Genomic DNA, 23,651 nt, shown 5'->3' with positions numbered 1-23,651 from the left:
AAATTCGTATAGTCATTGAAGATTTTTAATGGTTATAGAAATTATCCTGTATAATGATTTCAAAATACGTCCATGGATGTAGATCCCCGGGCTACGCAGAACATTGGTTGAAAACTAAGATAGTTAAATTTTTCACACACCCGCAGCAGCCGACACTTACGATAGTGTGTTTTATCGATGAATCGACACCACAATCGATTTATTTCCAGCTCTAGTGACGCATGCGTTGGACAAGCGGTTTTTTCTGCTGACAGAATTTCTTGCTTTTTTGCATTTGCGTTTGCAACTGGAATTTTTCGTAGAAATCGAAACGTGAAAAACCCGAAAACGAGACCGAAATTGAAGGAAAAATCAGCTTAAAGTCGTTGGAAATAGCGCACGTTGATCGTAGTTTTTTTTTTCGACATTTTCTGCAAGAAAAGCCTGTGCGTGCGTGTACGTGTGTTTGTCTCTCTCGCTCTTCTTGTCCACGCGTGTGTGTGTGGTCGCATAAATTTACCGATATTTCGCCTGTGAGAGCGAAACGGGCGAAAAACGAAAGAGGACAAAAAAAGCTAAGAGAGGCGAAACAAAACGAAAAACAGCAGCAGTTTCGTTGAAACATTGGGCAAAAACGCAAACGTAAGCGAAAAAACCACTCTTATTTTACATGTGTTTGTGTTTCAGTGTATGTGCCTTATAATACAATTTCGCGTGCATTTCCCTAACAGCAACCAACATCAACAACAAATATTGGCCAAAAGCAGGACGCACAAAAATCTGAAATCAAAGAAGAAGAGTGGAGAAAATACGAGAGAGAGATATCCCCAACAACAATAACTGCAGCGGAGAAGATACAGCAACAACAGCCGCCACAATGAGCAAATCACACTTTGATCTTCCGTTGACCATTGAACCGGAGCATGAGCTGCGTTTTGTGGGTGAGTTTATTTATTTCTTAATTTGCGGGGGGAGGTCGCCTCATATCGACCAAAAAATCCAATTCACCTCCAGTTTGTTGCAAAGAGCAAACTGCAAAGTTCGCTCCCTCTCTTCAACACAAACACATTCCAACGCGTTTTTCCATACTCTCTATCTCTCTTTTCCTCACTTTCCTTGACTTTCTGCTTATCAATAGTTTCCGTTGTTTTTGTTGTTATTTCGCATACGATTTTCAACGCATTTCATGTTGTTTTTTCTTGTCAACGTGTTTCGTCTGCTCTTTCAAGTTTTTTCTATAGTTTTATTTTTTTTGATGCCGGCCCGGCAGCTGGCGTCGCTCTCTTTCTCACTTGCACTCGATCTCCCTCCTGCTCTCACTCGCTCGCCCTGCGATTTTTGGCTAGCCTTTTATTTTTATACGCAAAAACTTGTCATGGGCCATTTTCATTTTTTCTTGTCTTTTTACACTTTGAATTTTGGCCAAAAAGCAACAGCAGCAGCGGCAACAACACTGCAATATAGGCTAAGAGCCTGCACAGTGGCTGAGGCAGGCACAGATTTTGCACAATAACAATACATTTCAAATCCCAAAGGGGGCTTAACTCTCTCACTAACAGATTTAGTTTTTCACCAAAAAACCAATATTTAAAATGTTAAATGAATAAACCATTAATTTAATAGTCGAACCCACTGTGCGCAAATATTTTCATATTTCTGTGTGTGCTCTTGTGTGTGTGAGCCTTAGCCCCATTCTTTTGCACCACCCTCCTTGTTTCCCGTTAGATCGCGAAGGGTGTGGGAGACGGAGGGTCAAAAACACATGCATGACGCGACTTTGTCTAATGAAATTTCCTTGACGCACACACACTCGTCGAAACAAATAAACGTACATTCAAACATACTAAAAACAAAAAAAAAAAAGAAGTCGGTGTGTAACTATTAAATTTGTTTTATGCTTTTTTTTTCGTCCTTAAAAATAAATTGAGAAAAGAAAGTGAAGAGTTTTGGGAATTTTCCAAGGCCTACGATCGATTTCTAGTTGTATGAAAATCAATGTACAAATAACCGTCAATAACATGATTCATAAATAATTTATTTAATAAATTATAAATGGATGGAACCATATAAATTATAAATCATATATGTAGATCGATGATACAATTTTTAAATTAATATTTCCTATAACTTGTTATAACATCTTATGAAAAAGTATCTACTTTGATTTGATGGGTAACTCCAAAAACGAATTCCCGCTATTTTAGTTGTATTTGTTCTGTTCGATATTTTGCCAGTTTTCGCTTTTGTTTTGCTTTTAATTCAATTAATTTGAACTTGCTTTGGCCAATGACGCAATGAGCGTGACGTGACACTAAATTCAGGAAGAGGGGGGACACTGAAAAGGAGAGAAAAGCAGGGAAAGTGCGATTATGGGGTGGGTGGTATGTTGGGTGGGGTTATCGCCAATAGAGTGTGACTAATCGGATGCATCCAGAAAGTGTGATAGTGCCGGCAGGCATTTTAAAAATTGTGATAATGCCTGACTTCTTCGAACCTAAGGTTAATTATTCAATTTTCCATTTCATAAGTAATCGAAAGTTATGTCTATCATTACAATCACATTGCAGGTCCCTTCAACCGACCCGTCGTCACAATAATGACCTTGCGCAACAATACGGCTCTGCCCCTAGTCTTCAAGATCAAGACAACCGCCCCGAAACGCTACTGTGTACGTCCAAACATCGGCAAGATCCTGCCCTGTCGCTCGACCCAGGTGGAGAGTAAGTATTACATGTTTATTTCCGCATATATCTGCTCTAATAACCGGTATTCGCCTTGCTCACTTGAATATAGTATGCCTGCAGCCGTTCATCTACGATCAGCAGGAGAAAAACAAGCACAAGTTTATGGTGCAGAGCGTCCTCGCACCTTTGGATGCTGATCTGACCGATTTGAATAAATTGGTAAGAACAAATAGCGTCAAACGTTTAATACTTTGTGCGAATAATCATTTATGAGCCTGATCCGTATTTTTCGAAATGTACTTATTTATATTGTGCTCTTCTTCCTCAGTGGAAGGAACTAGAACCGGATCAGCTGATGGACGCCAAGCTGAAGTGCGTCTTCGAGTTGCCCAGCGCTGATGCGAATGCGGAGAATACCAGCGGTGGCGGTGCCATCGGCGGCGGAAGCGGAAGCGCCGGAGGCGTCAGCGCGGTTGTCAACACTAGTTCAGTCAGCGCTGAGGCGCTTGAGAGCAACCCGAAGCTCTCCAGCGAGGATAAGGTGAGAATTACCTGAACCCTGGCCGCCCCCTTTAAATATATGCTTAAATAATCTCTGTTAATGCAGCCCTCGAATTTGCCTGATGCGTCAGAGAATGTGGATTCGCTGGTCGAAGAGATAAAGGCGCTGCGTGAATCCAACGGCAACCTGCGAAAAGAAAATCTACACTTGAAGGTATGGTACAAGCAAATAGTTTACGCCATTTTCTAGAGGCAATATATGTACATTTATATAATATAAATAATTGTTTAACCCGTTCGCAGGATCAAATCACACGCTACCGCAGCTCGCCGGCCGTTAAGCAGGTGAATGAGCCCTATGCCCCAGTGTTGGCTGAGAAGCAGATTCCAGTCTTTTACATTGCAATTGCCATTGCTGCGGCCATCGTAAGCCTCCTGTTGGGCAAATTCTTTCTCTGAATGCCATAAACGAACGCCAGCAACATGCAACATGCTACGTGCAGCAGCAACAGCAAAAACAGCGGCAACACCATCAAACAGCAGCAGCAACTAACAACAGCAACCACAACGAAAGAACAACAGCAGGCAGCAGGAGCATTCAAATCCATTATCGGCAAATAAGATGCAACACGCAGAGACGAAAATAAAAAGCTGACAAAACAACAAAGTAGCAGTGAAAGGGAAATATATATAGGAAAGACATGAAAACATATTCGAAGAAAAAAAAAAAAATCTTTTGAGAAATATTGTTATTGCTCAGATTTTAAATTGCATTTTATTTTCGCTATCACTTATGTTTAAGTTTAAAAAGTTTTGCAACTTCCTATTTAATTCGTTTGTGATGCATTTTTAAACGAAAAAGTGAACACTTTCAAAGAACAACCAAAATTATCATTTATCCCAGTGTTTAAAAAACTGCAGTTGAATTAGCAGGAAGCAGAAAACAAAAAATCATTTCTAATTTTCGTCGCTGATTGATTTTGGCCAATGCTTCGACTGCAACTTCAGAAGCAGAAGCAAAACCGAAACTGCAGTTTTTTTGAACGCTGATTTATTCATACTTTTGCATACGAGAATAAACTTCAGTTTTATTAATATTGGCAATTTCTTTCTTTTCTTCTTTTTTTAACCACGAGGACTCACATTTAATACCCAATCAACACTGTCTTATGCTGTTGTTCTTGTACCATAAAACTATGCTTAAATTCAGTCAATTTATAGGTGGCATTATTTTGATTATATTATAAAGATTTCATATTTTTAACTTTTTTTTCGTACATTTATTTAATTGCTTGGCATTGTTAGTCAAACGGACACTTGCTAAGATATTGATTTCGCACGAAAATACAAGGCAGTGTAAATTGAGCAAAAATTAAGTCAATGAGTTAAAAACCAAATTTCAAGGACAAAAAATTGAGCAAAATGCAAAACATAAAAACAAAAAAAAAAAAAAAAAAAAATTAAACCAAAAAAAAAAAAAGAAACACTTATATGCAAAACCAATTATTGAAAAAAGCTTCAGAAAATAAGAAAAAAAAAAACAATGTGCTCTGCAAAGCTGATGCTCTCTAAAGAAAAGTTGCTTCACCCCCTCGTTCTCTCTCTGTCTTTTTCACTGTCTGTCCCTCTCTAAGTCCGTAAACGAGATCAAAGGCGGCAGCTATATAAATAAATTTATATAGATTTATATTCATTACTGTTTTGGGTTTGCATTTACTAAGTTTTGTTTTAGTAATTTTAGTGGTTACATCTTCACACATACACACACCATTCGATGACCGCTATATACATACATACATATTAATATTGTACGAACATAATGAATTTCTATAAGCAAACCTTTATGTAATTTGTGTTGTTTGCCAAGGCCGGATTGATAAAGTTCCGAAGCCTACTTAGCAGCGAAATTCAGAAAATCCACTAACTATATCTGATACGATATATATGATCTATAAGTGCAGCAAAATCAATCAACTTTTTAAAAACATTTACGAACACGAAAACAAGCAAATGCAAACAAACACACACACAGACACAGACACAAACACACGTAATGGTGATCGTTTAAACTAGATCCATAGGTCTGCCACACCCACTTGGTTCCTTTTTCACCGCACTTTGTTTACTCGCTTTATACTTGTAAAAACCGGGTTACTAACTGGCGATGCAACTTGTTTTTAACCTTTATTATTTGGCTCACACCTCTCATCGCAATTGTTTGTGGTTACGACTTTTTTATTTAGTTTGCAAAGCATTGAAAAGGGTATATAGATTTATACAAGAATATATATTTGCCGACATGCATGATCGCTGTATTTTCATAGGCATGTGGAAACTCGTATTTAAACGTTTAACTAGAAATACAGAAAACAAACCTAAAAAAAAATAAATAAAAAGACAAGTGGAAAAAAAAGACAAGTGGAAATAAAAACAAATGAAAAAAAAAAAACAAGCAAATCATAAGCAAAATGTACTTGATGTCAGCTGTAGCAAAAAGGAAAAACAATATATATGAACATAATAATAATAAAATGTGGAAACGGATCTTAACATTCAACAATTGTTTCGATACATTAAACAACATTCAATTGCATTATTTAATTGAAATCAACCTACATACACACAGTGCATACACAGGTACACACACACTCACACACACCCAAAAGTCTCCTCGCTAAATAGGCGCAAAATCAAAGAAATATATAGATGTCGCAAAATGAGGAGATCGGAACACGAACAGGAGGAAAACAATTATAAAATTTACAGCATGAATCTTAAAAACTAAGTGTTTTTTTCTTAAAGGAAAAATAAAATGAAACATTGTTAATTAAACATCAAATATCATTTGAAATAAATTTAAATAAAACGAAATTCAATGGGCTTAATGGTTCGGTAATAATGAGTTATATCCATTCCGCAGTAAAAAAAACACACATTTTAAATTGGATTGAATTAAATCTTAAATTCTTTAGTTAAATTTTTCTTCTGCTTCTTCTTCTTCGTTCTTCGTTTCATTTCGTTTTGTTTTATACATTTTTTACATATCTACAACATAAAACGTACGCGTTTGGAACAATTCGGGAATTCCGGGTCGGGTGAAGCCTTTCAGCCAAGACCAAGGTACATAATATCGTATAAAGAACTAATGCTAACGCCATCGTCCGATCGTGCAAGGAAGGCCAGAGAATTGGAGTGAAAGGTAATGGTTCGGTTCGCGGTTAATTGGCCAGTTGTAGGAGTCCATTAGGAGGTTAGCCGGAGGAGAACTGGGTACCCGTCTCCTCGTCCTTGCTGTTGCTGCCCATTATCCAGTCCATGAGCATCATCGATGGCGAACGGAGTGCTGCGGACTGAGCTGCAGATGGGGATTGGGTTTGGGTTAGCACTTCATTGCATCTTGATTTCTTATTTTTCCGCACTCACAGAGATCCACGCCGATTGGAGGTGCCGCAATTGCTGCGGGATTGGCTGTCGTCGCTGGTGGTCCAGATCCAGATCCAGATCCTGGTGCCTGCGATCCCGCTCCCTGCTGCTTGGCCATGTCCTTCTGCAGCTGGATCATCTGCTGCAGGCGCTGCTCGCGCTCGTCCACGATGGCCTTGTCCTTGGAATGCTTCACCGTCTGCAGTTCGGCAAGCCTAACGAATCGAATCGATGATAAAAGGTTATAGCTTTCAACTGATTATCATGATCATATTATATATATATATATAAAATAATATATAATATATATAATATAAATAATATAATATATCCACTGCACTCCACTCACTTCTGCTTGAGGTCACTGCCAGTGGCACCCGTGTGGGCGGCGCCCAGATGCTCGCTGCTGCTGCCGGCACTGCTGGCCTTGCTGGGACTGCTCCCCGAGGCGGCCGACGAGGATGCAGTGGCGCAGGTGGTTGCTAAATTAATGGGACATCAAAGCTAATTAGAATGGCATCTATAATCCCCAATCGAGAATCCCCAACTCACGTTCATCGCTGACGCGACTGCGCTCCGTTTCCAACTGGCGCAGTGTGTCCGATAGCTTCAGCTGCAGGTGGTCGCGCTCCTCGAGCAGCTGCACCAGCTCCACGATCATCTCCTCGACGCGCATGTCCCGCTGGTGGAGCATCATCAGGGCGTAGTCCAAGTCCGCTTTGAGCACGTACTCCGGCAGCGGTTCATTGGAGGTCAAAGGTGGTGGCCCGCCGGCTGCCGACGGTTGAGATGGATTGGCGGATCCGGAGCCACGATTCTGCAGCCGGAAGGGATCGTATTGGGCGGCCAGACGGGCGTACTCAGCCGAACGGATGGCCAGCTGCTCCTTGAGCGTCACAATCTCCATCTCCTGCGTTTCCAGAGCCTTCTGCATATTGAGCATCATTTCGCCACCAGCTGCATTGGCGGCTCCTTCCTGCGGCTGAACGGGGGATGGTTCCTTCTGCTGGTGCTCCTGATTCTGCTGCTGGCTAAGCTTCTCCAGCTCCGCTTGGAAGGCCGCCTCCTTCTGGTTGAGATACTCCTGCCAAATGCTGGCCACCTCTTCGCACTTTTGCTCCACCACGCGCTCCCACTGCTGATTGATGGTGGTCAGATCGGGCACCTGCTGCTGAGCCACTGGATTCTGGCCGAGATTTTGGCCCTGCTGCAGCAGCTCCAGGGAGCGGCGCAGCTCGGTTATCTCGATGTCCTTCGTGTCCAATTGGAGCAGGGTCTGCTTCATCCGATCCTCCAGCTCCAGGCTGCTGAGCACATGGTTGTTCAGGACGCGCAGTTCCTCCTCCATGTCGGCTTTGTCCTGCTGCAGCTGCTCGCACTGCAATCGCAGCTGGTCGAGGGATTCGCCATCGCTTGTTGCGGAGGGAGGAGGAGGAGCAGTCACCTGATGACTCTGGCTCTCCCTGTCCTCCTCCAACTGCTTCACTTGCAGGCGGAGCATTTGCAGCTCCTGGTTTTTGGTGAGGATCTCAAAGACGAGCTTCTCCGTTTGGTCCTCGCGCATCAGCTCCTCGATGCGCTGCTTCAGATGCACAATCTCCGCCTCCTTCTCCTGCAGCTGCGCCATCTGCTCATCACTCCGTCCCCCGTCCACCGGAGACGCCTCCTCGCTTCTGATCTGACGCAGTGCCTCCAGTTCCGCTTGGTCTCGTGAGCACCGGGCTTCCAGTTCGACGAGTTGGTGACGCAGTTGCTGCATCTCCAGTTGATCGCCTTCCCGCTGCAGCAGCTGGGATCTCAGGTGCTCCACTTCCGGCTGGAGAGTCCTCAGGGTGTCCACTTCCGCTTGCAGGCTCCTCAGCTGCTCCAGCTCGAGGTGCTCCTGCTCGACTTGCCGGCTCTGCTGTTGATCCTCCTGGATTCTCTGGCTCTGCAGCTGCTCCTGCTGCACTTTGAAGGCCCTCAGGTGCTCCACTTCGGTTTGAAGGCTCCTCTGGTGCTCCACTTCGGCTTGAAGGCTCCTCAGGTGCTCCACCTCTGCCTTCAGTGAATGCAACTCCTCCAAATTGGTCTGTCCTTGGCGCAACTCCTCCACCTCCTGCAGACGCTCCTTTAGCTGCTCCTGCAGCGTTTCCCTTTGGGCCTGCGCCTGGGCGGCGGCTTCCTCCGCCAGTTGGACCAGGCGCCGCTCCTCCTTCAGCTTCTCCTGCAGCTCCTGGCACTCGGAGTTCAGGTCCTGGTTCTCCGCCTGCAGGCTCTCCAGTCGCGCCGCTTCGTCGCCGCTCAAAAGTGGATTGAAGGCGGCCGCAGGAAGCGGAGCAGCAGGAACTGGAGCAGGAACAGGGGCATCCCACTGATCCAGTTGGCTGAGCTTCTCCTGGAGCTCCCGGATGCGCGCCTGGTACATCTGCACGTCCATGTCCTGGCGCTCCTTCAGCTCCGCCATGCGCTCGTTGCCGGCCGTCAGAACATCGATGCGCTTCACCAGCTTCTCCTTTTCGAGGGCATGCTGCTGCGCCAGCTCCTCCGCCTTCGCTTGACGGGATTCGTGCAGCTGCAGCTGGTGCTTCAGCTCATCGATGATGGCCGAGTCCAGGTCGTTGTCCACTTGCAAAGTGGGCGTGGTCGTCGTCGTCGCCTTCGTTTTGTATTCCTTGAGGCGCTTCATCAGCTTGGCCGCCTTCGTTTGCAGTTCGCTCTTCTGCTGCTCCGCAGTGGCCAGCTGCAGCTCCAATTGGGCGATCCTCGCGTGCAGCGGCTCCACATCCGCTTGCGGCGCCTCGTTGGCGGCACTCGCCCACGGATCCTCGTCCACGCCCCAATCAATCGAAGTCGCCGATGGCTCCACGTTCTCCTGCTTCGGCTGGCACAAGTAGGCTTTCTTCGGCTGGATCAGCGGCTCCTCGACGGGCTCCGCTTGGGGCAGGCCCAGGTCCAAGTGCTGACTCACTGCATCGGTCACCGTTTCCCCGCCGAAGAACATGTCCAACGTGGGCGCTGTCGCTGCCGCTGCCGCCGTTGGTTGGATGAGCTTCTCCAGGGCGGCCAATCGTTCGCGCTCCTCGTTGGCCGCCTTGATCTCGGCCAGCTGCTGGTCCCGCTCCCTGAGCAGGCGCTCCAGCTCCACCAGGCGCTGCTCCAGCTGCAGACGCCGCTCCTCGTGCTCCGCCAAGCCCTGGTTCCGCGCCAGCAGCTTCGTCTCCAGATCCTGGGCATGCTTCTCCAGATCCGAGACGTTCCGCTGCAGATCCTCGATGGTGGGCGGCGGCGTCAGGGGCGGAATGGGTGGTGGTGGAATGCCAGCTCCGAGGGAGGAAACCCTCAGCGGTTGGGCGGCAATCTCATCGAAGGGTGAGGGAGCAGCCAAAGCGTCGCCGCCAAAGAACAAAGAAGTGGATGGAGGATGAGCCTGCAGCTGCTGATGCTGCTGCAGCTGCTGGAGCTGCTGGGATTGGGATTGGTGCTGCTGCTGGGACTGCTGATGCTGCTGCCTGGCCAACTGGGCCTGCAGCTCGCTCAGCTGCTCCGCCAGCCGCTTGTTCTCCGTCTCGATGTAAACCTGATCGTCGGTTTGGTTTTGGCCCAAGGTATCGAGCTCGGCGATCTGCTGCTGGAGCGCCTGCAGCTCCTGGCTGTGGTTGGCGCACAGCGAGTCGATCTGTGAGCGCAGGTTGTCCATTTCGGTCTTGTCCTGCAGCGCCTGCATGCGCAGCTCCTGCAGCTCCAGTGCATCCTGCTCGGCGCTGCTTCCCTGTTGCTGTTGCATAAGCAGCATGCTGCAATCCCGCTCCAAGGTGGACACCTTGCGCTCCGCCTCCTGGAGCTCTTCTTTGAGCCGCTGCACTTCCTCCGCCCGCTGGCCGACCAGCTCCTCGGATCGCTCCAGCTTTTGGTCAAGATCTCGCGACTTGGCCCATTGGTTCTTGAGCTCGTATTCAAGCTCTTCGAGTTCCGTTGCCTTGGCCTCCAGGTTGGCACCGTAGACATCCCGCTGCCGCTGCAGATCCGTCTCCTTGGCCTCCAGCTGGCGGCGGAGATCCTCGAGCTCCTCGTGGCTGCGTTGGTGCTCCGCTTGATTGGCAGCCGCAATCTGCGCGTGCTTCGCATGCAGAGCTTCGTGTTCCGTTTGGAGGCGGGTTAGCTGCTGCCTGGCCTCCTCCGCCTCGCCGGCCACCGACTCCAGCTGCTGGAGCTGCACCTGCTCCCGCCGGCCAAGCTCCTCCAGGCGCTCCTGCAGCTGCTGATCCTGCCGGCGCTGCTGCTCCTCACGCTCCAGTTGTTGTTGCAGCTGTTGCTGCAGCATTTGCACTTGATCCTGGGTGGCCGCATCCCGATTCGCCTGACTGGCGGCCTGCTCCTCGAGCGCCGCGCTTCGCGTCTGCAGCTCGGCGTTCTGCGCCTCCAGCGACTCAATGTACGAGGCGTCCTCCTGCAGTTTGGCCTGAATGCCCTCGTGAATCGTCTCCAGTCGCGCGATGGTCATCTCGAAGTTGGCCTTGTCGCCGGCGTACTGCTGCGCCAGCAGGGAGTGCTGCTCCTGGGCGGCCGTCAGCTGGACACGCAGCTGCTGCTGCTCCTCCTCGGCCGCTCGCAGGGATTCCAAATGCTGGAGGTTGATTGTGGGTTAGTAGATTGAATACGATCACTTAATAAGACAACTGGACTCACCGATTGACTGTCCAATGGTGGCGCTGTGCTCTTGGTTGCGTTGCCATCGATTCTTTGGCTCTCCAACGCGGCAATCTCCTTGCGCAAATTAGCAATCTGCGATTAAGAGATTTAATTTATATAAATAATAATAATAAATAATAAATGAATGAATGAATGATGAATGATAAATGAACGAATAAATGAATGAATGAATCAATGAATGAATTCATCAATAAATCAATAAATGAATGAGTGAATAAATAAATCAATGAATGAATAAATGAATGAATGAATAAATAAATGAATGAATGCATCAATCCACGAATGAATATATGAATCAATGAATGAATGACCCACCTCCGCGTCCTTCTCCGAATGCAGTTGCTCCTGGGTGGCTCTCTTCGTTCGCACATGCTCCACCTCACTGGCCTGCTGCTCCTCGTGATCCTGCTGCAGCTGCTGGAGTTCCCGCTGCAGCGCCTGAATGGTGGCATTGCGGTGCTTTATCAGCTCCTTGGACTTTTCGAACTTCTTCGACTTCTGCTCCAGCTGACGCCGCAGATCCTCGACAGCCGCTGGCTCTTCGCTGGACTGCTGTCGCAGCTTCTCGATCTCCCGCTGGAGTTGCGAAACCGCCTCCTTCAGTCTGGCGTTCTCCTGGCCCTGCTGGAAGACCTCCTGCTCGGCTTCCTGGCGCTCGCGTCGCAGCTCCTTGTTGACCAGCTGGGCGTCCTGGAGCTCCGCATCGCGCTGCTGCAACAGTTGCTCCTGCTCGAGGATTTGCTGCTTCAGCTGGCGCAGTGCATCGCGGTTCTCGAGGTTCACGTGGATCTTGGCCTTCAGGTCTTCGTTGAGTTTGCTGATCTGCTGCTGCAACTGCTCCACCTGCTGGGTGTCCACCTGCTGTGTCTCCTGCTGCCTGGCCTCCTGTTCCTGCTGCCTGGCCTCCTGGTCCTGCTGCCTGGCCTCCTGCTCCTGCTGCAGCTGGCTGGTCAGCTCCTGGACCTTCTGCTCGAGATCGGCGTTGTCCTGCGTGCGCTTCTTCAGGTTGAGGGCATACTTCTTGAGCTTCTCGCGCAGCTCTCGCGTCTTGAGCTGCTCCTCCTGGCGGGTCTGCTCCACACCCTGGTACAGCTCCTGGATCTGCTGGTTCAGGGCGTCGATGGTCTCCTGGCTGGAGGCCAGCTCGCTCACCTGCTGGGCGGCCAGACTCTTGCTGATGCGCAGAGCCTCGCGCAGCTGGTCGGGATCCTCCTCCTTGGCGCGCAGCTCCCGCAGCTCCTCCTGGGCGGACTGCAGCTCCAGCAGCTTGAGATTGAGCGTGTGCTCGCTCTCGCTGAGGTTCTCGATCAGCTGCTGCTTCTGCTCGGCCACCAGAGCCTGCAGGATGCTCAGTTCGCCCTCCAGCGATTCGCTGCGCGACTCCAACTCCCTGCGGATCCTCGTCTGCTGCTCCAGTTGCTTCTCGTGGCTCATCTCCTTCGAGTTGAGCAGCTGATCGAACTGCTCCGTCTGCAGCTGCAGCTGTGTGATCTCCGCGCTCTGCCTGGCCACCAATTCCCGCTGATCTGCTTCGATTTGCCGCAGCTCGCGGATCTGTTCCGCCTGCTCCTCCACCTGCTGGCGTTGCTCCTCGAGCGACGAGCGTGTGTCCTCCAGCAGCGACTGCAGTTGCAGCAGCTCCTCCTCATTCCTCTGGGAATCCGAACCACCAACGATGGCCAAAGGAGGGTTCTCCGACTCTGGATAGCTCTCCCTCAGCTCATCGAGTTCCTGGCGCAATCGCGAGATCACCGCCTTGAGTTCGGCATTCTGGGCATTGAGCTGCTCGTACTCCGCCAGAGCTTTGCCATTGGGAGCGGTGACGGCCACCACAGTCTCCACCACGGTGACCGTTTCCACCGCCGTGCTGGCCTCCTTCACCTTGTGGAGGAGCTCGCTGAGCTGCGTGTGACAGTTCTTGGCCTCCTTGGCCAGCTTCTTGGCCACGTTGAACTTGGCCTGGCGATCGTTGGCCCGGCGATAGGCCTCCAGCTCGGAGTTGAGCTTGCTGAGGGACTTCTCGCACTTCTCGAAGAGCACGGGTCCACCCTCGCCGGCGTCCAAGGCGGCCACCACCTCCGAGGAGCGCTGCATGGAGCTCAGCTCCTGCGAGAGATTGGAGGAGGTGGACGTGGAGGAGAGCAGATCCCTTTCCCTATCCCGCTCCCTCTCGCGCTGGAGGAGCTGCAGCGAGGTGGTGCTCTCCTCCAGGCGCGCCTGCAGCTGCACATTCTCGGCGGACAGCTGCTCCAGCTTGTCCAGCACTTCGCCGCGCTCCTGGGTGAACAGCTCCAGGCGTTCTCGCAGCTGGGAAAGACTCTCGCCGGACCGCTCCTCCTCCTCCTCCTCCGCATCCTCCGTTTGGGTGAGCTCGCTGACGTGACTGGGAACCGGTGGATCGACCACCTGCTTCTGCTCCTGGGCATCGCCCTCGCTGGCCGGTCTTCGTTGGCCAAAGCACTCCAGCTGCTGGCGTTCCACGATCTCGATCGATTCCGCCGAACTGGACGAGCTGAGCTTCTCCAGCTTGTCCAGCAGCTCCATGTTCTCGTTGATGTAGTGGGTTAGCTTCTTGTCGAGGGTTTCTTTTTCGGATTGAAGGGTGTCCAGCTGCTGGCGCTGCTCCTGGGCCTCCTGCTCCAGCTGCTGCACCCGCTGGTTGAGCTGCTCCTCCAGCTGCGCCTCGCTGAGCTCGGATTCCACGCGGGCGGACTCGTGACCCTGCTGCAGTCCCTCCAGTGCCTGCTGGAGTTCCAGTTTCTGCTCTTCCAGCAGGCGAATCGTTTCCAATTGCATTTCGGCCAGCGGCTCTGGTTTGCTGGCTGGTTTTACCGCCGCCGTCGCCGTCTCCTCATCCTCCTCCTCCTCGTGCATGTGAGCCAACTGCCACTGGCCCTTTTCGTCCTCCAGCACGGTGATCCTCTGCTGCAGCTCCTCGTTCTCGGCGGTCAGCGTGGCCAACTGCTGCTGGCCGTCCTGGGATTGCAGCTTCTGCAGCTGCTTCTCCGCCTGCTTGCACTTGAGCTTCAGCTTGATGTTGGCCTTGTTGGACTCGTCCAGCTTCTGCTTCAGCTGCTGCAGTTCCTCCTGCAGCTGCTTGCTGGCCTCGCCATCCTCGGAGGCAACGTCGAGGAACAGGGGTTTGCTGCGACTGCTTTGGGCCAGCTTCTCCTCCAGCAGACGAAGATTCACATTGAGCACATTGAGTTCCGTGGTCTTTTCGGCCAGCTCTTCACTCTGGGCAGCCATGGCGAGCTTTTGCTCCTCCAGCTGAGCGGATTGTACGGCTATATGGTCCTCCAGCTCCTTGAGTCGCTGCGAGACACTCTCATCGCTCACCTGGAGCTTCGTTTGGTTGGCTATCTGCTGGCGCAGATCCTCGTTGGTGGCTTGCAGTTCGGAGAGCTGGTTGGTGAGTTCCTGCAGCTGTTTGGCCAGCTCCACGCTCACCTGAGCATCGGTGGACGACGCCATAGGCTGCAGACTGCTGGGGGATTCCTGCTCCTCCTCCTGCTTCTGCTCCAGTTCCAGTTCTCGCTGTCGTTCTCGTTCGCGCGCCGTGGTCAGCTCCTCCTGGAGTTCGCAGCGGGTCGTCTCTAGCAGATCGTTGATGTTCTCCAGCTCTGCCAGTCGTTCTCTTAGCACTAAAACCTCTCCTTGCAGGCGGGAATGCTCCTGCTCCTGCAGGCTCTCTCCCTCCTGCTTCTCCGCCTTCTCCACCTTCTCAACCTCCTCTTCTTTGCCCAGACGCAGCTGCTCCAGCTCCTCGTTGCGCTGGGTCAGCGTTCGCTGCAATTCCGCACCGGACTGCTCCAATTGCTCGATGAGATTGGCGCGCCGTGCGAGCTCTGTCCGCAATTCCTGCAGCTCCTGCTCCTGGCGGCCCTGCTTGAGTTCCGTCAGCTTCATGCGATTCCTGAGCAGCTTCACCCGGCCCTCGTCCACCGGCTCCTGGCCCTGGGCCTCCAGATCCAAGGCGGAACGGTGACGGGAAACCGGTGGATTGGAGGTGGACGTCGCTTGCCGCAGATCCGTCATCGAAGAGCCCAGCTCGGCAGTCGTTTGGTGGCCAATATTCGACTTCACGGAGAGCAGGGACTTGGCCAGATCCCTCTTGCGTTGCTCCAACAGCGCTCGGTTCTGCTCGGTGCGCTGGGTGAGCATCAGTAGCTTCTCGCTGCCGCTCGTTTGGAGCAGCGAACCATCTCCGCCGGGGGCGCTGTCCTTTGTGGGCGTGACCAGAGGCGTTGAGGAGTCCCCGGCACGCGTTTTCAAAACGGTGAGCTTCTGTCCGAGCGTCTTTAGCGACTCCATGGAGTCACTCATGCTGGACTGGCGTCGCCCATCCTGGGATTTCCTCAGAGCGCGCTCTTTTAAGGCAGTAAGGCGCTCCTGAATGAGGGGGAATAGGATTGAATAGTTACGTGTTAAAGTGGGTACAATTATTTAACTCGCTCACCTGCTGCTTGTAAAGATTCTCTTTAAGGCTGTCCAAACGGCCCTTGCCTTCGGTGCCTCTCGTTGTGCTGGCGGATACATTCTGCAAAGGCGATAATGTTCACAGGTTAAATGGTTTAATTCAAGCGTTAAATAAAGGATTTCCTCACCTGTAACAAGGACAGATCGTTGGAGCTGCCCATCAAGCGTATATCCGCCTCGCCATATTCGTGATCTTCGGGCTGCAATATAACATTTCAAGTTATTATATTCTTATTAATAGAAAACATCTACAATGAAAAACCCACCTGAACGATGGAGAAATCGTAGGAACTCTCCAAGGCAGCCGAATCCTCCGCCATTGTCGTTTCAATTACAAAATATTACTAACTATCTAGTAACCAAATGGGAAAAACAAACAAACCAAAAAAAAAGAAAGGAAGCAAACAAAAAAACAAAACAGAAGTCGGGGAATCGGGAATATATATATGCGGACTAGCTATCTGAAGGACCGATTATATATCCACGGTGGCTGCGCAGCGCTATCTATCGACATTGACTGCAACGAGAGAGGTATTACCATGTAGCTAGCATATATCTTCAAGTTCCGATCCGATCGGTTTGTCTGTAACTTCTAGTTTTTGTATTTTTTAGATTTCGTGGCACTGACGTGTGCACCTCCTTGCATGAGTGTGTGTTCGTGTCGTTGCGTGTTTGCCTGTGTGAGGGTGTGTGTGCGTGTTTTGTTTGCTGATTTTTTCAAGCGCTTTTTCACGATTTTCCAATGCGTTAACGACACTTGAATCGGCGACAACTCGATCGGAATGAAAGAACTTCAATTTGATTAAGCTGACAAACGTGTATTTACCAATTCTATTTAATGCCAGCGTAAAAACAATGCAAAATCAGGGCTGCGCAACAACGGAATTGGGTCAGTCGGCCCTGGGCGTTCGTTGCGAATGGCATTATCGTAAGTGTTGGGTAATTCCAGAAGGGTGCGAGTTATGCAGCACTGTCTGACCCACTTATTTGAAAAACACTTTTTAGAAGATTACATGTTAAGTTCCGGCTTTATTAATATAATATAACAAAATTTAAATACAATAATTTCTTTATATATGTTTACAATTTTTCGATGTTAGATATTTAATAATTAAACTATTGTAAAGCGGTGACATTTTTAATATATTAAACCATCATTTATATATAACACTGAAAACCACTAGAGTTTTATAAATAAATTAAAACTATTGAAAACAAAGGTCAAGTGACAGATAACATTATTTCTTATTTAAACATAAAAATCAAGCATGAGTTTGAGGTAAAGCTTTAAATAGCAATCAAAAAATTATGCTATTAAAATAGCTGTGTTAAACATAAAATATAATATGTGAGCTACACAAAAACATAATAAGGAACCACCAGACTAGATGCGATACTTAAGTACAAAAATATCGAAACTCGATGTGCCAAAAGCCTCTAGGACTTTGAATTTACAAAATCTGGTTAAAATGCAATTAATTTAAACAGGTCGTCCTCATGGTTTAGGAACAATTTCTGTGAGTTATGGTTTGGAAGAGATTTCTTTGGAAAGTTCCTGAGTTAGAGGGATTTTTTTAGAGCCTCTATAATTGCTGCATGCCCGCCACGTTCCGCATACTCCAAGGCGCTCAATCCGAGCATGTCCTTCTCGTGAGGATTCTCGAAATACGGGAGAACGTATTGCACCACCTCCAGAAATCCATGCAGTGCAGCCACATGCAACGCAGTCCTGCCCGAAGGATCCGATTGGGCCAGGTCAGCACCAGCCAGCTGGTAGGACTTCAATCTGACCATCGATCCTCGAGCGGCGGCCGCACAAAGCTGCTCGCCAACCGCACGCGAAGATCCCGTCAAATGGGAACCGCAGTTGATCAGCAGCTGGATGATCTCGTGACTATCGGTGGACACGGCCTCCAGCAGCGGCGTGCGATCATAGCGATCCCTCACATGCACGGATACGCCATTCTGCAGAAGGTACTTCACGATCTCCACGTTTCCCAGCTGACAGGCCAAGTGCAACGCCGTCCGCTGATCATGATTCGTGCCAGACAAATCGGCTCCATAGGCCTTTAGATTGTTGATCTTCTTGAGATCGGCCTCCGCTACGGCGGCATTTATCATCGCCGGGAAGAGGGTTTCGCCCAGTTGATCAAGTTCTTGGGGCGAGGATAAGTGCAAAGATCGCGCCACCGCATCCACCAGATCGTAGTCCTCCATCTTAGGTGCCTTAAGGGATGTCAGTTCGCCCCTCAAGTTTGACTGCATCATCTAAAGAAAAAAGATTTGATTGTAAACAAAAGAAGATTTCCAATTTGATACACATATTGTTAAATTAATAACACTTTAAAAGCAGTAGAGTTTTACCTGCTTTTTGACCTCCAATGACCAATCTTCCTTCCCAATGACATAGGCCAACTTGGAGAGCGCCGCCTCGGGGGTCATGTCGTAACCAGGAATGACGCCCACATCGCAGAGCACTTTTCCCGTATCGTAAATTTCGGCCACTGTGCCATTGGGACACTGCGTACAATTTATGATGATCACACCCCGTTCATCGGCAGCCCGCAGTTCGTCGATCAAGTCCGTTCGATTCGAGGGGATGTTTCCAGATCCAAAGGATTGCAGGACGACGCCGCGGATCGGTGGAGCCAAGAATGCACGAAACGTGGAGTGCGAAATGCTCGGGAAAATTCGCAGCAAACCAACGTTCTCATCAAGATTCAGATGAACGCAAAATCTTTCAATACTGCACGGCCGGAAAATCTGACGGTAGTCCACATTCACATCGATGCCGATCCTCGCCAGCGGTGGAACATTCGGTGAATCGAAGGCGTCCAGGGCATTCGAGCTGACCTTCACCGTCCGATTGCCGCGCATGAGCTTGTGGCCAAACAGGATGCACACCTCCGGAATGATAAAATTACCGGCTATAATCAAGGCCGACGTGAAGTTATCCTTGCCATCGGTTCGCGTCTCGAAAATGGGAATTTGGGAGCCCGTGATGATCACCGTCTTGCCCAGATTCTCCAGCATAAACGACAAGGCAGAGGCCGTGTACGAAAGTGTATCGGTGCCGTGGAGCACCACAAAGCCATCGAAGAACTCGTAGGATTGCTGCAAAATGGAAATAAAGGAAATTATTTAAACCATTACATAAAATGCATTTCCCAGGCAATTACCTGAATATCACTGGCAATTCGAGCCCAGTCGTTCATCGTCATATTACTGCTGTCCAGCAGCGGTGCATATTCTGTGATCTGATAGATAATCCTGCGGTCCACGCCCTGAACAAAGGGCAGAACCAGTGGGGCCATCGATGCGGACGTCCCAAAGCGTCGCAAGGCGTACTCCTCATCGTGGATGTTTGGATACTTCCGAATGCTGCGCACCAGGGCATTGGGAATGGGAGCCAGCACTGAAATGATAAAACACATACATTAGTCTTAAATATTATTAAGTGTTTTATAAATCCCTGATTAGAACGCGTAATACTAAGCAAATAAAATGCTACAAGTAAATATTTACTTAACATTTTTAATAGTTTGTTTGTTATTGATGATTGCTTGATTAAAATGAAAGCTTTATGTAAATACTTCGCATATGTTAATGTGATGCTCGTTTAAGTACATATCAACTTGATTAAGAACCATAAATATCCAGACTTCTAATCTACGAAAATGAATTGTCATTCCGTATTCAATCAAACTATGGCTCAGGTGCATAGTTCTATCTTTTATCTTATCTGGGGAATATTTTTGGGACTCTCCTTGGTAAAAAAAGAGAATATATCATATAATATGGTAAATGATGTAGATTGGCATTTCAAATTTTTTTTTGAACAGAAAAAATATCCAATCAGAAATATATTCCTAACAAAATGGAATTTTCTTGTAAACAATTCTTGTTTAGTTAACGGTAGATCTTGGTTTTCATATATTGCTCACCGTTCCGGTCGTTGCGCACCATTCCGATGGTTCCGCCCGTGTATATGACCTTCACCCGAGCTTCCTTCACATCCTGGGCCATCAGCTTGCCATCGCTCTTGTTCCTCCGGATCGTGGGACTCGGTAAGGTGGGTGACGCCGGCGGCATGCCCTTGTCCAGCGATGTGAGTCTCTCGTGACCATTGGTCTTCAGTGCGGGAATATCCACTCCGTTCGCGGACATGGCTGAATATTTAATAACAAATGAAAGCGGAACACCGGTTGCCAATCCGTCTTATCGCTTGATTACTGAATGGTTTCGGGGCGTAAACAGAAAATCCATTAACAACCCGTGCCTCTGATTATATTTGGGCAACTTGTTATCGGTCTAATCCGGATTCCAAATATATAATATATAATATGTATAGTTATTCGCGGGGGAGCTTTGATAGCACGTGGTTCCCGAGTTCTTGCCTTCAAAAAGGAAATTGGATTCCAAAAGTCAAATCACGACGGCGCTGTGATTTATATAGATAACGCTAAAGACTTTGGCTTGTGACGTTCATGACTAATCTAATGAAATTCAAGCGCTAGGGGTACTTCCTCTCTCAAGATAGCAATATTTTGACCATAAATAAACATCAAATCAGCTGGGCGAACTATCGATAAACTTGTTTGTTGACTTTTTCGTTGCGAATTTCCGGCTTATTTTTGCTAAATTTTGAAAATTTTCCCCTTGTCTGGTTTACGTGTTTACAAGTATTCAAAAATATAACATCTGTTTTTTGCTTTTCCCAGCCTTCTATATATAGAATAGATCTGTATTTTTCTGTATTGATTTGTTTAGTAGTTGGTAATGTTTCTCTAACGATGTGGCTACTCTATTATGGGCGAAGCCATATCAGCGAATATCGATAAATTTAAAAAGCTAAAAAATCTAATATATCCCAATTGGAACTTCCTGATACGTTTTCAGTGCCTGTTTCTGATAAAATATTTATATCTTAATGACTTATAATCTATGTCCCTTAATATTATTCTAAAACTTTTGCAATAATCCAAACAAATGTTTGTTTTGCACTAAATTTTAAGTTGACATGTTGTTAATGATGTTTGCGTTTTTCAAATAAAAATTGATTTTAAGAACTGATACTTATTAAGTTCTTAAACATAGTGAAAAGCATATTTAACCATATGTAAGTAATTTCCCGTAAATGTTGTACATCTATGTTTAAGTTAAAATTTTTCACCCAATTTTATCTTCTCTAAAAATTAGCTAGAAAGCATAATTTTGACGGTCTGGCAACCTCGAAAGCCTTCCCAGGTCCGGCAGCTTTTAATATCCGTTACCTTCGCGGCAAAACCAAAAAACCCAATTGCGCAATAAAATTTCATCTTGTGATTTTCAAAAATTGAAACGCCGTTGTAATGAAGTGCAATATGGAATACATTTGGATGAAAACTGTGAAAACTATAGCTCGTTGTGGTTGTGGCTGGCCGGCAAGTGGGGCTGCAAGTCCCTCCAAAAATCGACGCGCTGTTGCATTAGTGCATTCTCCAGTCGGAAAATTGACGGCGAATCCTCGATTTTGGTTCCCAAACGGGCATATTCCACGGGATAACTGGACGCAGGACTCCAAGTGGGCAAATGGAAGCTGACATTCGTCGGATTTGGATTGCTACAAGGAACAACAACAATAAAATCAAGGTAATCAACGTTTCAGTTTCAGCAGGTACAGTTACCCCGTTCTTGCAAAGCTGACCCACAAATGGAGCATCAGTTCACGGAGTTCCAGATCTTTTCGCGTGGGCACCGCACTCACAAACAGCTCCCGGCCAATCGGGAATAAATACTGCAGCTCCTCGGCATGACACGCGCCGTAGAATTCATTTCGTCCGCCCTTGAAAATCTCCGTAAAACTGGCGGCGCCCTTGTGATCGAAAAGGTAGACATATGTGGGTGCCACGCCCTCTTGGGACATCCGAAGGCGCAAGTACTCATCGATACCAGCCACAAACCAGCCATCCGAAATCAGCTGAAAGAGTAAGAAATGGATCATAATTGCAAATTGAAATGGCTCTCAATTTTACCATTTTGAATTCACATAAAAAATTGGTTTGAATCTTACAAGTTTTCTTTGCATTGTAGATTACCACTTACATCGGTCAGATTCTGGTGGTTGGCCTTATCGTAATCGTGACCCGCCTTGAAGTAAAAGCCCTCGATGCGCTGCGTAATACTCTGCTGCACGGTATCCTCGTGATGATCGTAGTTGAGGACGACGGGCAGGACCTGCTCGAACTGCGACTTAAACTCGGCCAGCAGCTGGGGAAGATTCAGCAGGGCGGCTGTTTTCAGGAGTCCCTCTTCGGCGGTGGCACCAACGAGCAGTGGCAGTTGTAATCCATGAGGCCGTGGCGCCTGGCGAGGTGAAACCGTGAGGAAGGCGTCCTCGTGCTCCGGTTCGATGACTGGCGGAAAGGGTATCATTGGGTCAAAGTCCCAAACCTGTCAATAAGTTAAGGTAAGACTGATTAGCCTAGTTTGTTTTCCCTTCACCTAATTTGCTTAATAATTGCATTGTATTCTTTTTGGTCAACCACTTCTGTTGAGTGGCTTCTTTTGTTAATTATAACAAAGTCTTTTAAATTATGTTGGATTTAAAGATCGAACGAATATTTTTAAGCACATACAACTTGGGAACTTACAAACATGTCGTATAAGGAGGCCACAATTTCATCGGCAGGCCTTTCCCGCAGGCACTCCAGTTTTTGCGGCCATTCACCGGCTGATCCGCAGCCGACCAGCTCGGCCAACTTGGTGGCCCTGCCAGCTGCGACTCCTTTATGAGCGGGCTGAGCCCAGGGATTGAAGTAGGTGCCCGACTGGGCGATGCCTCGGTGCAGTAAGCCGCGCGACTTCTCCGACAGCATGTGATAGGTGACACTGGCGCCGCCAGCGCTCTCACCGAACACAGTAACACTATTTTGATCACCGCCAAAGCTTCCGATGTTCGCACGCACCCAGCGAAGGACCTCCAGTTGGTCCTTCAAGCCATTATTACCGGGACAGTCGAGCGTCTCGGTGCTGAGAAAGCCGAGCGGGCCCAGTCGAAAGTTGGCCGAGACCAGGACGACGTCGTGGTCCAACAGGAAGTCCGGACCGTAGAAGCTGCTGATGCCGGAGCCGCATTGCCAGCCACCGCCATGGAACCACACCATCACGGGCAATGATCCATTCACTTTCGGCGTTTCGGGCGTGTAGACATTGAGATACAGGCAGTCCTCGGAGCCCTCGATGATCATGTCGCGTCGGAAGGGGTCGCGCTGCAGGCAGATAGGTGCATCCTTGATGGCCAGACGTTCGCCCTCCCAGGAGGCCTTCGCCACCGGCGGACGGAAGCGAAGATCGCCGAGCGGTGGCTCCGCGTACGGGACACCCATGAACGCCCGCATGTGCCGACCATTGTGGGTGGTCATGTGGCGTCCGATCAACCAGCCGCCGTGGGCCAATCGCACGTGCAAGCTCTGCGAATTGCGTCCATCGCCGCGCTGGCTGCAAACGCACAACAGAATCACCTGGATCAAACAGAAGGCAGCGTTTCTTGTCATCGCGTCCGCGCTTTTGAAGTCCGACTTCAGACTGATTTAGCGGCTGCACAGCGCTCGTAGTTTTAAGATTACAACATCATCCAATAGCCAAGCTGGTGGTGGAGAGCCAGCGAACTTGTTTACCGAATTTTTTTAGCGGCCCGTCTCTTAGCTCATTAATTCTGCTCATTTTTCGTACTCTACACTGCGTGTTTTGAAAATATGTCTAGAAGTTTGCTCTGTATACTTCCTAACCAGTTATTGTTTTTAATAACTTCACTAACTAAAATCACATGCCTTTATTAAATACCCTAGATGTCAGTTTATTTTATCGTTAACATTTTTTTTAATTTTAGGAAGCGATAACGCAGCTGGAAGA

The 23,651-nt window shown here is 48.4% G+C and overlaps 4 protein-coding genes across 5 annotated transcripts; 1 reads left to right on the top strand and 3 right to left on the bottom strand.

The window, feature by feature from the left end:
• The first annotated feature begins 196 nt into the window (after nucleotides 1–196).
• On the top strand, nucleotides 197–4,268 carry LOC108091302 (vesicle-associated membrane protein-associated protein B). Its single transcript, XM_017190425.2, has 7 exons — nucleotides 197–621; nucleotides 711–920; nucleotides 2,547–2,699; nucleotides 2,773–2,882; nucleotides 2,992–3,204; nucleotides 3,271–3,378; nucleotides 3,468–4,268. Exons 2-7 carry the CDS (start codon nucleotides 857–859, stop codon nucleotides 3,621–3,623), a joined length of 804 nt encoding a protein of 267 aa, XP_017045914.1. The 5' UTR covers nucleotides 197–621; nucleotides 711–856; the 3' UTR covers nucleotides 3,624–4,268.
• Nucleotides 4,269–6,106: 1,838 nt separating this feature from the next.
• On the bottom strand, nucleotides 6,107–16,688 carry LOC108091300 (protein lava lamp). Of its 2 annotated transcripts, none has more exons than XM_017190421.1 (10): nucleotides 16,585–16,688; nucleotides 16,025–16,275; nucleotides 15,887–15,958; nucleotides 15,739–15,819; nucleotides 11,595–15,671; nucleotides 11,256–11,351; nucleotides 7,140–11,193; nucleotides 6,937–7,069; nucleotides 6,588–6,802; nucleotides 6,107–6,519 (listed from the first exon to the last, which is right to left on the bottom strand). In XM_017190421.1, the coding sequence occupies exons 2-10, from the start codon at nucleotides 16,076–16,078 to the stop codon at nucleotides 6,416–6,418; spliced, it is 8,886 nt and encodes a 2,961-aa protein (XP_017045910.1). In that variant the 5' UTR covers nucleotides 16,079–16,275; nucleotides 16,585–16,688; the 3' UTR covers nucleotides 6,107–6,415. The 2 variants fall into 2 exon arrangements, with proteins under 2 accessions (XP_017045910.1, XP_017045911.1); XM_017190422.1 differs by lacking the exon at nucleotides 16,585–16,688 and adding an exon at nucleotides 16,297–16,571 and having other exon boundaries at nucleotides 16,025–16,110.
• Nucleotides 16,689–16,883: 195 nt separating this feature from the next.
• Nucleotides 16,884–20,475, bottom strand: LOC108091301 (L-asparaginase). Its single transcript, XM_017190423.2, has 4 exons — nucleotides 19,703–20,475; nucleotides 18,938–19,173; nucleotides 18,123–18,872; nucleotides 16,884–18,026 (listed from the first exon to the last, which is right to left on the bottom strand). The coding sequence occupies exons 1-4, from the start codon at nucleotides 19,923–19,925 to the stop codon at nucleotides 17,319–17,321; spliced, it is 1,917 nt and encodes a 638-aa protein (XP_017045912.1). The 5' UTR covers nucleotides 19,926–20,475; the 3' UTR covers nucleotides 16,884–17,318.
• Nucleotides 20,476–21,106: 631 nt separating this feature from the next.
• LOC108091280 (venom carboxylesterase-6) lies at nucleotides 21,107–23,320 on the bottom strand. Its single transcript, XM_017190394.2, has 4 exons — nucleotides 22,391–23,320; nucleotides 21,843–22,190; nucleotides 21,425–21,717; nucleotides 21,107–21,360 (listed from the first exon to the last, which is right to left on the bottom strand). The coding sequence occupies exons 1-4, from the start codon at nucleotides 23,291–23,293 to the stop codon at nucleotides 21,153–21,155; spliced, it is 1,752 nt and encodes a 583-aa protein (XP_017045883.1). The 5' UTR covers nucleotides 23,294–23,320; the 3' UTR covers nucleotides 21,107–21,152.
• Nucleotides 23,321–23,651: the final 331 nt, after the last annotated feature.

This window comes from Drosophila ficusphila, unplaced genomic scaffold (assembly GCF_018152265.1).
Source record: "Drosophila ficusphila isolate 14025-0441.05 unplaced genomic scaffold, ASM1815226v1 contig_198, whole genome shotgun sequence".
Classification (NCBI taxonomy): domain Eukaryota; kingdom Metazoa; phylum Arthropoda; class Insecta; order Diptera; family Drosophilidae; genus Drosophila; species Drosophila ficusphila.
Note: the sequence above shows the minus strand (reverse complement) of the source record. Positions and strands in the feature narration are given on the sequence as shown.

Excerpts from the sequence above, each read along its gene's own strand:
- LOC108091301 (XM_017190423.2), bottom strand. The coding sequence starts at position 19,925 with ATGTCCGCGAACGGAGTGGATATTCCCGCACTGAAGACCAATGGTCAC. Across the intron at positions 19,174-19,702 it reads GGTGCGCAACGACCGGAACG|TGCTGGCTCCCATTCCCAAT; the intron begins GTGAGCAATATA and ends TTATCATTTCAG. Across the intron at positions 18,873-18,937 it reads GAATTGCCAGTGATATTCAG|CAATCCTACGAGTTCTTCGA; the intron begins GTAATTGCCTGG and ends TCCATTTTGCAG.
- LOC108091280 (XM_017190394.2), bottom strand. The coding sequence starts at position 23,293 with ATGACAAGAAACGCTGCCTTCTGTTTGATCCAGGTGATTCTGTTGTGC. Across the intron at positions 22,191-22,390 it reads CCTCCTTATACGACATGTTT|GTTTGGGACTTTGACCCAAT; the intron begins GTAAGTTCCCAA and ends ACTTATTGACAG. Across the intron at positions 21,718-21,842 it reads ACCACCAGAATCTGACCGAT|CTGATTTCGGATGGCTGGTT; the intron begins GTAAGTGGTAAT and ends TTACTCTTTCAG.
- LOC108091300 (XM_017190421.1), bottom strand. The coding sequence starts at position 16,078 with ATGGCGGAGGATTCGGCTGCCTTGGAGAGTTCCTACGATTTCTCCATC. Across the intron at positions 15,959-16,024 it reads ACGATTTCTCCATCGTTCAG|CCCGAAGATCACGAATATGG; the intron begins GTGGGTTTTTCA and ends GTTATATTGCAG. Across the intron at positions 6,803-6,936 it reads GGCAGTGACCTCAAGCAGAA|GCTTGCCGAACTGCAGACGG; the intron begins GTGAGTGGAGTG and ends TCGATTCGTTAG.
- LOC108091302 (XM_017190425.2), top strand. The coding sequence starts at position 857 with ATGAGCAAATCACACTTTGATCTTCCGTTGACCATTGAACCGGAGCAT. Across the intron at positions 2,883-2,991 it reads TGACCGATTTGAATAAATTG|TGGAAGGAACTAGAACCGGA; the intron begins GTAAGAACAAAT and ends CTTCTTCCTCAG. Across the intron at positions 3,379-3,467 it reads AAGAAAATCTACACTTGAAG|GATCAAATCACACGCTACCG; the intron begins GTATGGTACAAG and ends ACCCGTTCGCAG.